Source organism: Oncorhynchus tshawytscha, linkage group LG08 (assembly GCF_018296145.1).
Source record: "Oncorhynchus tshawytscha isolate Ot180627B linkage group LG08, Otsh_v2.0, whole genome shotgun sequence".
Classification (NCBI taxonomy): domain Eukaryota; kingdom Metazoa; phylum Chordata; class Actinopteri; order Salmoniformes; family Salmonidae; genus Oncorhynchus; species Oncorhynchus tshawytscha.
The window spans coordinates 11,180,402-11,195,602 of record NC_056436.1 but is presented as its reverse complement, the minus strand read 5'-3'; the positions used below and the strand labels follow the sequence as shown (position 1 = coordinate 11,195,602).

Sequence of the window (15,201 nt, the reverse complement as noted above, 5' to 3'; positions counted from 1 at the left end):
TTATTTACTTAACGTATAAGGAACACTCAATGTGCACTTATAAATCATAACAATTTTAATCAAAAAACAGCTGTAGACAGAAGTCAAAGATCAAACATCACACATACAACTGATGTCTCTCCTTAGTTTTGCAAAATAAGAAAAGTCCCAAGTTATTTTTTTAAGCCCGAAGTCCAGCCCTTGTGATGTCACTGCATACGTCATTACCTTCTACTCATCAGACCAAGCCCATGCATACACAGCTATACAAACTTGCAAGAGAGATAAAATAGTTCCAGTGTCTTCTAAGGGCTCAGCAGTAAATGTCCACTCCCCAAGTTGATTTATAGAGGTCTGTCTGACTAGTCTCTTATCTCTTTCATTCCCCTGCAGGGTTCTGTGTCTATTCTCTTTTAGCCAAGAGGTGCCTTCTCACAGACACCCTGCAATAATTAACACATTTCTCAGACTGTTTCTTTGTAAGAGGCAGAGACTAGAAAAGTCTGTGGAATGGTATTAAACATTATAATGAATTGTTAATCTGTAGTCTAGGACCCTATAAATGTAGTGGGGAAGGGGTCTTATAGCCCTTCCCCACTACTGACCAATTTGACCCAACAGTGGGTAGGTGGTCAAAATATGGAGATTGATGGCTCCACCACATTTTCTAAACCCAGAGGCGTAATATCACAAGATATTCGGGAATGCTTGCGAAGCAGACCAGCCGGGATTTGAGGTTAGAGAAGTCAATGAGATATATATATAATTATTTTTTACAATTTTATTTAATCTTTATTTAACTAGGCAAATACTTACTTACAATGACGGCCTACCGTGGAACAGTGGGTTAACTGCCTTGTTCAGGTGCAGAACAACAGATAATACACCCCTAGTCAGGTCAGGGATTCGATCCAGCAACCTTTCGGTTTGGCCCAACACTAACCACTAGCCTACCTGCTGCCCCATTATAGTCTAAAACAAATATTAATCAATGAGAAAAGTGAAACATCATTTTCTCTGAATCTAATGGCACAACGTAGATCTGAGCTGTTGTCTGACGCAGTTGAACAAGCTAATATCCCAACTTCCTTTTCGTCAAAAACAACTTTTATATGGAAGGAGTGTCTTTTGATTTGATGGCCTTCTGCAGTCCTGCGCGAGACAACTGTTAGACCTGATGACGTGTTTCTGCGTATGAGCTTAGCTAGCCAACGTCGCCATAACATCGCCTACAAGTGTGATCATAACACCGCACACAGATCATGTTGCTACCAGATCAGACGGATTCCACTACCCTGACTACCTTGGATTTAAAAAGGAAACGACTGGTGTTAGGAATATGATTACACCGATCTTGTACTTTTTGATCCATGAGGGAAAAGCGTATTGTTTTATTACCTACAATATCCCAATTTAAATTTGCTATCAACCTTCTGCTATCTACCTCTCTCTCTCTCTGTCCCTCCCTCAATCTTATCTCCCTCCATCCTTCCTCCTCTTGCTCTAGGTGGTGGGTCACCTGCAGGCCCAGGCTCTGTGTTCGTGGACTGCTAAGACAGAGAGCCATCTGAACTTCAGTAAGGATGATGTGATCCGGGTGCTGGAGCAGCAGGACAGCTGGTGGCTGGGGGAGCTCAATGGGGTTCAGGGCTGGTTCCCCAAAACATATGTCACACTCCTGGGAGACAATGACAACACCACTGCGTAAATACATACATACATACACACGCACGCGTACACCCCCCACACACACACACACACACACACACTTCCCACACACACAGTGAAGGAATTCAGTCGTGTGTGTGTAGAATTCATATGTACTTGAACAGGCCAAATCAAAACAGATTACCGACCATTTCGAATCCCACCATACCTTCTCCGCTATGCAATCTGGTTTCAGAGCTGGTCATGAGTGCATCTCAGCCACGCCCAAGGTCCTAAACGATATCATAATCGCCATCGATAAGAGACAATACTGTGCAGCTGTATTCATCAACCTGGCCAAGGCTTTCGGCTCTGTCAATCACCACATTCTTATCGGCAGACTAAACAGCCTTGGTTTCTCAAATGACTGCCTCGCCTCGTTCACCAACTACTTCTCAGATGGAGTTCAGTGTGTCAAATCAGAGGGTCTGTTGTCCGGGACCCTGGCAGTCTCTATGGGGGTGCCACAGGGTTAAATTCTTGGACCGACTCTCTTCTCTGTATATATTAATGATGTCGCTCTTATTGCTGGTGAGTCTCTGATACACCTCTACGCAGACGACACCATTCTGGATACTTCTGGCCCTTCTTTGGACACTGTGTTAACAACCCTCCTGGCGAGCTTCAATGCCATACAACTCTCCTTCCGTGGCCTCCAACTGCTCTTAAATGCAAGTAAAACTAAATGCATGTTCTTCAACCGAACACCTGCCCGCACCTGCCCCCCGTCTAGCATCACTACTCTGGACGGTTCTGACCTAGAATATGTGGACAACTATAAATACCTAGGTGTCTGGTTAGACTGTAAACTCTCCTTCCAGACTCACATTAAGAATCTCCAATCCAAAATTAAATCTAGAATCGGCTTCCTATTTCGCAACAAAGCATCCTTCACTCATGCTGCCAAACATACTCTCTTAAAACTGACTATCCTACCGATCCTCGACTTCGGCGATGTCATTTACAAAATAGCCGCCAACACTCTACTCAACAAATTAGATGCAGTCTATCACAGTGCCATCCATTTTGTCACCAAAACCCCATATACTACCCACCACTGCGACCTGTATGCTCTCGTTTGCTGGCCCTCATACTCGTCGCCAAACCCACTGGCTCCAGGTCATCTACAAGTCTCTGCTCGGTAAAGCCCGGCCTTATCTCAACTCATTGGTCACCATAGTAGCACCCACCCGTAGCACGCACTCCAGCAGGTATATCTCACTGGTCACCCCCAAAGCCAATTCCTCTTTTGGCTGCCTTTCCTTCCAGTTCTCTGCTGTCAATGACTGGAAGGAACTGCAAAAATCACTGAAGCTGGAGACTCATATCTCCCTCACTAACTTTAAGCACCAGCTGTCAGAGCAGCTCAGAGATCACTGCACCTGTACATAGCCCATCTGTAAATAGCCCATCCAACTACCTCCTCCCCATACTGTATTTATTTATTTATTTTGCTCCTTTGCACCCCAGTATCTCTACTTGCACACTCATCTTCTGCACATCTATCACTCCAGTGTGTAATTGCTATATTGTAATTATTTCGCCACTATGGCCTATTTATTGCCGAAACTCCCTTATCTTACCTAATTTGCACTCACTGCATATAGACTCTTTTTTTCCTACTGTGCGTCAGAGCGAGAGAGGGCGATTGACTGTATGTTTGTTTATTCCATGTGTAACTCTGTGTTGTTGTTTGTGTCAAACTGCTTTGCTTTATCTTGGCCAGGTCGCAGTTGTAAATGAGAACTTGTTCTCAACTAGCTGGTGCAAATAAAGGTGCAATTAAATCATATGGCTGCTTGTTGTTACGTTGTTGTTGGTTTGGGGTGAGGTTAGGGGTGAGGTTAGGGCACGGTAGTACTGGTCTTATGATAGAAAAGTATTTTTTTGTTTTATTAATGTCGTTTGTCTCGTCTCAGCCTGACGTATTCTCCGCCAGATGAAGTGGAGTCCTCAGATGCTGCTCAACAGGAAGGTACTCCTCTCGCCCTCTTTCTCTCGCCCTCTCTTGCCCTCTCTCTCTCGCCCTCTCTCGCCCTCTCTCTCTCGCTCGCTCTCCCGCTCTCACTCTCTCTCTCTCTCTCTCTCTCTCTCGCCCCTCTCTCTCTCTCTCGCCCTCTCTCTCTCTCTCTCGCTCGCCCTCTCTCTCTCTCACTCGCCCTCTCTCTCCCTCTCTCGCTCTCCCTCTCTCGCCCTCTCGCTCTCGCCCTCTCTCTCTCTCTCTCGCCCTCTCTCACTCTCTTGCCCTCTCTCGCCTTGACGCTCTCTCGCCCTCTCTCGCCCTGACGCTCTCTTGCCCTCTCTCCCCCTGATGCTCTCTCTCCCTCTCTCCCCCTGACACTCTCTCGCCCTCTCTCGCCCTGACGCTCTCTCGCCCTGACGCTCTCTCTCCCTGACGCTCTCGCTCCCTGACGCTCTCTCGCCCTGACGCTCTCTCGCCCTCTCTCGCCTTCTCACTGTCTCGCTCTCTCGCCCTCTCGCTGTCTCTCGCCCTCTCTCCCCTGACGCTCTCTCGCCCTCTCTCCCCTGACGCTCTCTCGCCCTCTCTCCCCCTGATGCTTTCTCGCCCTCTCTCCCCCTGATGCTTTCTCGCCCTCTCTCCCCCTGACGCTCTCTCGCCCTCTCTCACCCTCTCTCCCCCTGACCCTCTCTCGCCCTCTCTCGCCTTCTCACTCTCTCGCCCTCTCTCTGTCTCTTGCCCTCTGTCTGTCCCTCTCTCTGTCCCTCGTTCGCTATCTCTCTTTCTCTCTCTCTCTTCCCCAAAAACATGTCCTTCTGCAAAAGCACTCTTACACGATTCAGTTCTTGTGTTGGGAACATTATAAAATACAGTTCTGCCTTGTCAGATGGTAATGTCCATGACTCTGTAGTGAATTGTGTCATCCAATAAGAATGTCTCTCTGAGATGTCATGGTTTGTATCATCCAATAAGAATGTCTCTCTGAGAGGTCATGGTTTGTATCATCCAATAAGAATGTCTCTCTGAGAGGTGATCTTTTGTCTCACCAATCAGAGTACATGGCGCTGTACACCTATGAGAGCCCAGAGCATGGCGACCTGACGTTTAGAGAGGGTGATGTGATCCTGGTGACCCAGAGAGAGGGAGAGTGGTGGAGCGGAGGCATCGGAGACCGCACTGGAGTGTTCCCTTCTAACTACGTCAAACCCAAAGAGACCGACGTAAGATACACACACACACATCCTTGACTTTAACTTGTATCTGACCTTGTTTTTATAACTTTTCATTTCAGACATCCAGCAGCCCAGGGAAGCCAGGACAGCCTGGGAAGAAGCCAGGTGAGTCAACTGGAGAAATGCATATCCACACTTTGTTCCTTTCAACACTTCCTCTAAATCTGATGTTACTCCCTACGTGTGTGATTGTGTGATTGTGTGCGTGTGTGTGTGTTTGTGTGCGTGCGTGCGTGCGTGCGTGCGTGTGTGTGTGTGTGTGTGTGTGTGCGTGTGTGTGTAGAGATAGCCCAGGTGAGCACTGCCTTCATGGCCACAGGAACAGAGCAGCTCAGCCTTGCACCAGGACAGCTCATCCTCATCCTCAGCAAGGATTCCTCCGGCTGGTTGCTCGGAGAACTGCAGGTTGGCTGATTGATTGATTAATGGTTGTTTTAGACTCTAATGAAATAAGGCAATATGATTTTGGCTGTGTTGATTTACAGTTATTGAATTAAGATCTGATCTGATTGGTAAAAAATACCAATAAGTGGGAAAATATCAGAATTAGGTTTCTTGTGCAGGCACCCAATTCTGATATTGTTTTCACTAATTTGTCTGTTGACCAATCAGATCAGGTTTTTTCACATCAGATATTTTTCAGAGCTGATCTGATTGGTCAAAAGACCAATTAGTGAAAACAACATCCGAATTTGGCTGCCTGTCTAAACGCAGCATTAGATTGATACATATGATTGTTTGGTTGACTGATTGTTTGGTTGACTGATTGTTTGGTTGACTGGTTGACTGGTTGACTGGTTGACTGATTGACTGATTGACTGGTTGACTGATTGACTGATTGACTGATTGACTGGTTGACTGATTATTTGTTTGACTGATTATTTGGTTGACTGATTGTTTGGTTGACTGATAGTTTGGTTGACTGATTGACTGATTGACTGATTGACTGATTGACTGGTTGACTGATTGACTGAATGACTGGTTGACTGATCTCTCTCGGTCTCTAAGGCGCGAGGAAAGAAGCGTCAGAAGGGTTGGTTTCCTCCCTCACATGTCAAAATGCTGGGATCTAACAGCGGCAGGTCCACACAGGCACCTCTACCAGGTAACATACACATACACACATCTTTTAGTAGGTAAGAAAAGAGAATGTGTAGTTTACAAGGAGGCTGGTGAGAGGAGCTATAGGAGGACAGGCTCATTGTAATATCTGGAATGGAATCAATGGAACGGTATCAAACACATCACACATGGAAACCATGTTTGAGTCCGTTCCATTTATTCCATTCTAGCCAATACAATGAGGCTGTCCTCCATATAGCTTCTCCCATCAGCCGACACTGCCCCCTCCCTCTCTCTCCCCCTGCTCTTGCTCTCTCTCTCTCCTCCAGTGTGTCAGGTCATTGCCGCGTACGACTACAAAGCAGCCAACGAGGATGAGATGAGCTTCTCCAAAGGTCAGATGATCAATGTGTTCGACAAGAACGACCCCAATTGGTGGAAAGGAGAGGTCAATGGGATCACCGGTCTGTTCCCAACCAATTACGTCAAGATGACCACCGTCGACTCCGATCCCAGCCAGCAATGTGAGTACATTACTATTTTGATGTTTTTCCGAAGACGTCATTTCTCAAAGTGGAATGTTCACAAGACAGGGTAGACAGACAGACACACACAAGGTACATCCCAGTACACATGACGGGTATATGGAAGATATTAGTAAGCCCAGTGGGCAAGGCAAGATGAGTCTAACCAGTCTAAAGGACAGTGGTGGGGTTAGGGTAAGGGTTTAGCAGTATAACGGATAGGGGTTAGGGGTTAGGGTTTAGCAGTATAAAGGATAGGGGTTAGGGGTTAGGGTTTAGCAGTATAAAGGATAGGGGTTAGGGGTAAGGGTTTAGCAGTATAACGGTTAGGGTAAGGGTTTAGCAGTATAACGGTTAGTGGTTAGGGTAAGGGTTTAGCAGTATAAAGGTTATGGTGAGGTTAGGGTAAGGGTTTAGCAGTATAAAGGTTAGTGGTTAGGGTAAGGGTTTAGCAGTATAAAGGTTATGGTGAGGTTAGGGTAAGGTTAGGGGTTAGGGTAAGGGTTTAGCAGTATAAAGGTTAGTGGTTAGGGTAAGGGTTTAGCAGTATAAAGGATAGGGGTTAGGGGTTAGGGTTTAGCAGTATAAAGGTTAGGGTTAGGGTTTAGCAGTATAAAGGTTAGGGGTTAGGGTAAGGGTTTAGCAGTATAAAGGTTAGGGGTTAGGGTAAGGGTTTAGCAGTATAAAGGTTAGGGGTTAGGGTAAGGGTTTAGCAGTATAAAGGTTATGGTGAGGTTAGGGTAAGGTTAGGGGTTAGGGTAGGGTTTAGCAGTATAAAGGTTAGGGGTTAGGGTAAGGGTTTAGCAGTATAAAGGTTAGGGTTAGGGTTTAGCAGTATAAAGGTTAGGGGTTAGGGTTTAGCAGTATAAAGGTTAGGGGTTAGGGGTTAGCAGTATAAAGGTTAGGGGTTAGGGTAAGGGTTTAGCAGTCTAAAGGATAGTGGTGAGGTTAGGGTAAGGGTTTATCAGTATAAAGGTTAGGGGTTAGGGTTTAGCAGTATAAAGGTTAGGGTTTAGCATGGTATTATGGGAGTTTTCCCTACTCTTTATTCCTGTCCATTTCATCCATCCATCCCTTGTTCTCACTCTTCCTTTTACTTCTCTCCCTCCTTTCCCTCCTCTCCTCTCCTCCCTTAATCTTTCTTTTTGTAGAGTGGTAGCGTCTCCTCCTCCTCTGTCTCAGAGAGACCCACTGACTGTCATAGAGGCCTCACCCTTTTACTAACTTCTGACCTGTGTCTGGCCACACCTCTCTGACCTCTGACCTTATACCTGTGTATTTTTTGGAGTGGGTAGATGTTATCCTTAACCACAGATCTAGGGTAAGATTACCCAGCCCATAATGCTAACTTTAACCATTAGGGGGATGAAATATACTGAACAAAAATATAAACGCAACATGTAAAGTGTTGGTCCCATGTTTCATGAGCTAAAATAAAATATCCCAGAAATGTTCCATACACACACAAATTATTTATTTCAAGTTATGTGCACACATTTGTTTACAAGGGCCAAAAATGTGCAGTGTTGTCACTCAACACAATGCCACAGATGTCTCAGGTTTTGAGGGAGCGTGCAATTGGCATGATGACTGCAGGAATGTCCACCAGAGCTGTTGCCAGAGAATTTCATGTTAATTTCTCTACCATAAGCTGCCCTCAACATCGTTTTAGAGAATTTGGCAGTACGTCCAGCCGGCCTCACAACCGCAGACCACGTGTAACCACGCGAGCCCAGGACCTCCACATCCGGCTTCTTTACCTGATCGTTGGAGACCAGCCACCCGGACAGCAGATTAAACTGTCTAATAAAGGCCTTTTTGTGGGGAAAAACTCATTCTGAATGGCTGGGCCTGCCTCCCCAGTGGGTGGGCCTGCCTCCCCAGTGGCTGGGCCTGCCTCCCCAGTGGCTGGGCCTGCCTCCCCAGTGGCTGGGCCTGCCTCCCCAGTGGCTGGGCCTGCCTCCCCAGTGGCTGGGCCTGCCTCCCCAGTGGCTGGGCCTGTCTCCCCAGTGGGTGGGCCTGTCTCCCCAGTGGGTGGGCCTATGTCCTCACAGTCCCACCCATGGATGCACCCCGGCCCAGTCATGTGAAATCCATAGATTAGGGCCTAATTAATATATTTCAATTGACTGTTGACATGTTGCGTTGTATATATTTTTGTTCAGTATAACTATCTGACCCTGTGTCAGTGGTTAGGTGCAGTTTCTACCTACTCGAGCACTGATACAGAGTCAGATTAGTTGTCATCCCGTAGAGCAGTATTTCTCAATCCACAATCCACGCACTCAAGACATCTGATTTGAAATCAAAGGCCTAATAAATAGATAATTTGAATCAGCTGTGTAGTGCTAGGACAATAAGTTACACACTGCTCTAGTGGTTAGTGTTAGCAATTAGGTCATCTGATCCTAGGTCTGTGGTTAGGGGAAGCTACCTGGACTGTCTGGTCCTTTCTGCTTTTTCAACTCAATCCCCACCAACTGGCTGTCTAGCCTGGGACTGACTGAACCAAGAGCTGAGATCTGTCCTGTGGGACTGACTGATCCAAGAGCTGAGATCTGTCCTGTGGGACTGACTGAACCAAGAGCTGAGATCTGTCCTGTCTGACTGACTGAACCAAGAGCTGAGATCTGTCCTGTCTGACTGACTGAACCAAGAGCTGAGATCTGTCCTGTGGGACTGACTGAACCAAGAGCTGAGATCTGTCCTGTCTGACTGACTGAATCAAGAGCTGAGATCTGTCCTGTCTGACTGACTGAATCAAGAGCTGAGATCTGTCCTGTGGGACTGACTGATCCAAGAGTGGAGATCTGTCCTGTGGGACTGACTGAACCAAGAGCTGAGATCTGTCCTGTGGGACTGACTGAACCAAGAGCTGAGATCTGTCCTGTCTGATGTTGATCAGTCTGTTAATTGGGCACAAACTCAAAACAACAAGTGTTCCAATCGGTCTTTTTCACATGGTGTTGTAATCTACAGGAATACGTTTGCTGACTGGCGCAAACAGGTTGAAACAGACGAAACAAACTTTCACACTCACAAGTGATTTTCTATATGAGGACAATGTTGTCCCTGAAGTGCTGAATGGTAGAACAGCTACAGTATTTCCATGTTTCAATGTTATGGGATGCATGTTCTCCATTGCTTTTGATGGTAGCCCACTCTAGTAGACCTACATTATGATCAAATAGCCACAGTAGCGTACTTGACAGCTGTTAAAACTGTAACTCCAAGTGGGTACAGCCTCAGTGTTCACTGAAATTTGCACACAATGCTTTCATTTTACAAAACGAGCCTTTGATTTCAAATTTCACTGTAGGTTCCAGACAAAAACATATTTTCTAAAATAAATAAAATGGTCTCAGTGTGGTATGCAGAGATGAGCCTGTGACGAGCCCATTAGAATAGAGTTGAGCCTGTGACCAGCCCATTAGAATAGAGTTGAGCCTCTGACCAGCCCATTAGAATAGAGTTGAGCCTGTGACCAGCCCATTAGAATAGAGTTGAGTCTGTGACGAGCCCATTAGAATTAGAGTTGAGCCTGTGACCAGCCCATTAGAATTAGAGTTGAGCCTGTGACCAGCCCATTAGAATAGAGTTGAGCCTGTGACCAGCCCATTAGAATAGAGTTGAGCCTGTGACCAGCCCATTAGAATAGAGTTGAGCCTGTGACCAGCCCATTAGAATAGAGTTGAGTCTGTGACCAGCCCATTAGAATAGAGTTGAGTCTGTGACCAGCCCATTAGAATAGAGTTGAGTCTGTGACCAGCCCATTAGAATAGAGTTGAGCCTGTGACCAGCCCATTAGAATAGAGTTGAGTCTGTGACCAGCCCATTAGAATAGAGTTGAGTCTGTGACCAGCCCATTAGAATAGAGTTGAGCCTGTGACCAGCCCATTAGAATAGAGTTGAGCCTGTGACCAGCCCATTAGAATAGAGTTAAGCCTGTGACCAGCCCATTAGAATAGAGTTGAGCCTGTGACCAGCCCATTAGAATAGAGTTGAGCCTGTGACCAGCCCATTAGAATAGAGTTGAGCCTGTGACCAGCCCATTAGAATAGAGTTGAGCCTGTGACCAGCCCATTAGAATAGAGTTGAGCCTGTGACCAGCCCATTAGAATAGAGTTGAGCCTGTGACCAGCCCATTAGAATAGAGTTGAGCCTGTGACCAGCCCATTAGAATAGAGTTGAGCCTGTGACCAGCCCATTAGAATTAGAGTTGAGCCTGTGACCAGCCCATTAGAATTAGAGTTGAGCCTGTGACCAGCCCATTAGAATAGAGTTGAGCCTGTGACCAGCCCATTAGAATTAGAGTTGAGCCTGTGACCAGCCCATTAGAATTAGAGTTGAGCCTGTGACCAGCCCATTAGAATAGAGTTGAGCCTGTGACCAGCCCATTAGAATAGAGTTGAGCCTGTGACCAGCCCATTAGAATAGAGTTGAGCCTGTGACCAGCCCATTAGAATAGAGTTGAGCCTGTGACCAGCCCATTAGAATAGAGTTGAGCCTGTGACCAGCCCATTAGAATAGAGTTGAGCCTGTGACCAGCCCATTAGAATAGCGTTGAGCCTGTGACCAGCCCATTAGAATAGAGTTGAGCCTGTGACCAGCCCATTAGAATAGAGTTGAGCCTGTGACCAGCCCATTAGAATAGAGTTGAGCCTGTGACCAGCCCATTAGAATAGAGTTGAGCCTGTGACCAGCCCATTAGAATTAGAGTTGAGCCTGTGACCAGCCCATTAGAATTAGAGTTGAGCCTGTGACAGCCCATTAGAATTAGAGTTGAGCCTGTGACCAGCCCATTAGAATAGAGTTGAGCCTGTGACCAGCCCATTAGAATAGAGTTGAGCCTGTGACCAGCCCATTAGAATAGAGTTAAGCCTGTGACCAGCCCATTAGAATAGAGTTGAGCCTGTGACCAGCCCATTAGAATAGAGTTGAGCCTGTGACCAGCCCATTAGAATAGAGTTGAGCCTGTGACCAGCCCATTAGAATAGCCAGCCAATTAGAATTGAGCCTGTGACCAGCCCATTAGAATAGAGTTGAGCCTGTGACCAGCCCATTAGAATAGAGTTGAGCCTGTGACCAGCCCATTAGAATAGAGTTGAGCCTGTGACCAGCCCATTAGAATAGAGTTGAGCCTGTGACCAGCCCATTAGAATAGAGTTGAGCCTGTGACCAGCCCATTAGAATAGAGTTGAGCCTGTGACCAGCCCATTAGAATAGAGTTGAGCCTGTGACCAGCCCATTAGAATAGAGTTGAGCCTGTGACCAGCCCATTAGAATAGAGTTGAGCCTGTGACCAGCCCATTAGAATAGAGTTGAGCCTGTGACCAGCCCATTAGAATAGCGTTGAGCCTGTGACCAGCCCATTAGAATAGCGTTGAGCCTGTGACCAGCCCATTAGAATAGAGTTGAGCCTGTGACCAGCCCATTAGAATAGAGTTGAGCCTGTGACCAGCCCATTAGAATAGAGTTGAGCCTGTGACCAGCCCATTAGAATAGAGTTGAGCCTGTGACCAGCCCATTAGAATAGAGTTGAGCCTGTGACCAGCCCATTAGAATAGAGTTGAGCCTGTGACCAGCCCATTAGAATAGAGTTGAGTCTGTGACCAGCCCATTAGAATAGAGTTGAGCCTGTGACCAGCCCATTAGAATAGAGTTGAGCCTGTGACCAGCCCATTAGAATAGAGTTGAGCCTGTGACCAGCCCATTAGAATAGAGTTAAGCCTGTGACCAGCCCATTAGAATAGAGTTGAGCCTGTGACCAGCCCATTAGAATAGAGTTGAGCCTGTGACCAGCCCATTAGAATAGAGTTGAGCCTGTGACCAGCCCATTAGAATAGAGTTGAGCCTGTGACCAGCCCATTAGAATAGAGTTGAGCCTGTGACCAGCCCATTAGAATAGAGTTGAGCCTGTGACCAGCCCATTAGAATAGAGTTGAGCCTGTGACCAGCCCATTAGAATAGAGTTGAGCCTGTGACCAGCCCATTAGAATAGAGTTGAGCCTGTGACCAGCCCATTAGAATAGAGTTGAGCCTGTGACCAGCCCATTAGAATAGAGTTGAGCCTGTGACCAGCCCATTAGAATTAGAGTTGAGCCTGTGACCAGCCCATTAGAATTAGAGTTGAGCCTGTGACCAGCCCATTAGAATAGAGTTGAGCCTGTGACCAGCCCATTAGAATTAGAGTTGAGCCTGTGACCAGCCCATTAGAATTAGAGTTGAGCCTGTGACCAGCCCATTAGAATAGAGTTGAGCCTGTGACCAGCCCATTAGAATAGAGTTGAGCCTGTGACCAGCCCATTAGAATAGAGTTGAGCCTGTGACCAGCCCATTAGAATAGAGTTGAGCCTGTGACCAGCCCATTAGAATAGAGTTGAGCCTGTGACCAGCCCATTAGAATAGAGTTGAGCCTGTGACCAGCCCATTAGAATAGAGTTGAGCCTGTGACCAGCCCATTAGAATAGAGTTGAGCCTGTGACCAGCCCATTAGAATAGAGTTGAGCCTGTGACCAGCCCATTAGAATAGAGCCTGAGCCTGTGACCAGCCCATTAGAATAGAGTTGAGCCTGTGACCAGCCCATTAGAATAGAGTTGAGCCTGTGACCAGCCCATTAGAATAGAGTTGAGCCTGTGACCAGCCCATTAGAATTAGAGTTGAGCCTGTGACCAGCCCATTAGAATAGAGTTGAGCCTGTGACCAGCCCATTAGAATAGAGTTGAGCCTGTGACCAGCCCATTAGAATAGAGTTGAGCCTGTGACCAGCCCATTAGAATAGAGTTGAGCCTGTGACCAGCCCATTAGAATAGAGTTGAGCCTGTGACCAGCCCATTAGAATAGAGTTGAGCCTGTGACCAGCCCATTAGAATAGAGTTGAGCCTGTGACCAGCCCATTAGAATAGAGTTGAGCCTGTGACCAGCCCATTAGAATAGAGTTGAGCCTGTGACCAGCCCATTAGAATAGCGTTGAGCCTGTGACCAGCCCATTAGAATAGAGTTGAGCCTGTGACCAGCCCATTAGAATAGCGTTGAGCCTGTGACCAGCCCATTAGAATAGAGTTGAGCCTGTGACCAGCCCATTAGAATAGAGTTGAGCCTGTGACCAGCCCATTAGAATAGAGTTGAGCCTGTGACCAGCCCATTAGAATAGAGTTGAGCCTGTGACCAGCCCATTAGAATAGAGTTGAGCCTCTGACCAGCCCATTAGAATAGAGCTGAGCCTGTGACTAGCAGATTAGAATAGAGTTGAGCCTGTGACCAGCCCATTAGAATAGAGTTGAGCCTGTGACCAGCCCATTAGAATAGAGTTGAGCCTGTGACCAGCCCATTAGAATAGAGTTGAGCCTGTGACCAGCCCATTAGAATTAGAGTTGAGCCTGTGACCAGCCCATTAGAATTAGAGTTGAGCCTGTGACCAGCCCATTAGAATAGAGTTGAGCCTGTGACCAGCCCATTAGAATAGAGTTGAGCCTGTGACCAGCCCATTAGAATAGAGTTGAGCCTGTGACCAGCCCATTAGAATAGAGTTGAGCCTGTGACCAGCCCATTAGAATAGAGTTGAGCCTGTGACCAGCCCATTAGAATAGAGTTGAGCCTGTGACCAGCCCATTAGAATAGAGTTGAGCCTGTGACCAGCCCATTAGAATAGCGTTGAGCCTGTGACCAGCCCATTAGAATAGAGTTGAGCCTGTGACCAGCCCATTAGAATAGAGTTGAGCCTGTGACCAGCCCATTAGAATAGAGTTGAGCCTGTGACCAGCCCATTAGAATAGAGTTGAGCCTGTGACCAGCCCATTAGAATAGAGTTGAGCCTGTGACCAGCCCATTAGAATAGAGTTGAGCCTGTGACCAGCCCATTAGAATAGAGTTGAGCCTGTGACCAGCCCATTAGAATAGAGTTGAGCCTGTGACCAGCCCATTAGAATAGAGTTGAGCCTGTGACCAGCCCATTAGAATAGAGTTGAGCCTGTGACCAGCCCATTAGAATAGAGTTGAGCCTGTGACCAGCCCATTAGAATAGAGTTGAGCCTGTGACCAGCCCATTAGAATTAGAGTTGAGCCTGTGACCAGCCCATTAGAATTAGAGTTGAGCCTGTGACAGCCCATTAGAATTAGAGTTGAGCCTGTGACCAGCCCATTAGAATAGAGTTGAGCCTGTGACCAGCCCATTAGAATAGAGTTGAGCCTGTGACCAGCCCATTAGAATAGAGTTGAGCCTGTGACCAGCCCATTAGAATAGAGTTGAGCCTGTGACCAGCCCATTAGAATAGCGTTGAGCCTGTGACCAGCCCATTAGAATAGAGTTGAGCCTGTGACCAGCCCATTAGAATAGAGTTGAGCCTGTGACCAGCCCATTAGAATAGAGTTGAGTCTGTGACCAGCCCATTAGAATAGAGTTGAGCCTGTGACCAGCCCATTAGAATAGAGTTGAGCCTGTGACCAGCCCATTAGAATAGAGTTGAGCCTGTGACCAGCCCATTAGAATAGAGTTGAGCCTCTGACCAGCCCATTAGAATAGAGCTGAGCCTGTGACTAGTAGATTAGAATAGAGTTGAGCCTGTGACCAGCCCATTAGAATAGAGTTGAGCCTGTGACCAGCCCATTAGAATAGAGTTGAGCCTGTGACCAGCCCATTAGAATAGAGTTGAGCCTGTGACCAGCCCATTAGAATAGAGTTGAGCCTGTGACCAGCCCATTAGAATAGCGTTGAGCCTGTGACCAGCCCATTAGAAT

The 15,201-nt window shown here is 46.9% G+C and overlaps 1 protein-coding gene across 2 annotated transcripts in view; it reads left to right on the top strand.

Annotated features, from left to right (window-relative positions):
- The window catches only part of itsn2b (intersectin 2b), a 97,507-nt gene that overhangs the window by 47,737 nt on the left and 34,569 nt on the right, over positions 1-15,201 (top strand). For both annotated transcript variants that reach the window (XM_042325193.1, XM_042325192.1), the window contains 7 exons: positions 1,487-1,683; positions 3,606-3,661; positions 4,700-4,866; positions 4,938-4,983; positions 5,162-5,283; positions 5,887-5,983; positions 6,270-6,464. In XM_042325193.1, the coding sequence (XP_042181127.1) occupies positions 1,487-1,683; positions 3,606-3,661; positions 4,700-4,866; positions 4,938-4,983; positions 5,162-5,283; positions 5,887-5,983; positions 6,270-6,464 (880 nt within the window). The remainder of the gene's footprint in view (positions 1-1,486; positions 1,684-3,605; positions 3,662-4,699; positions 4,867-4,937; positions 4,984-5,161; positions 5,284-5,886; positions 5,984-6,269; positions 6,465-15,201) is intronic.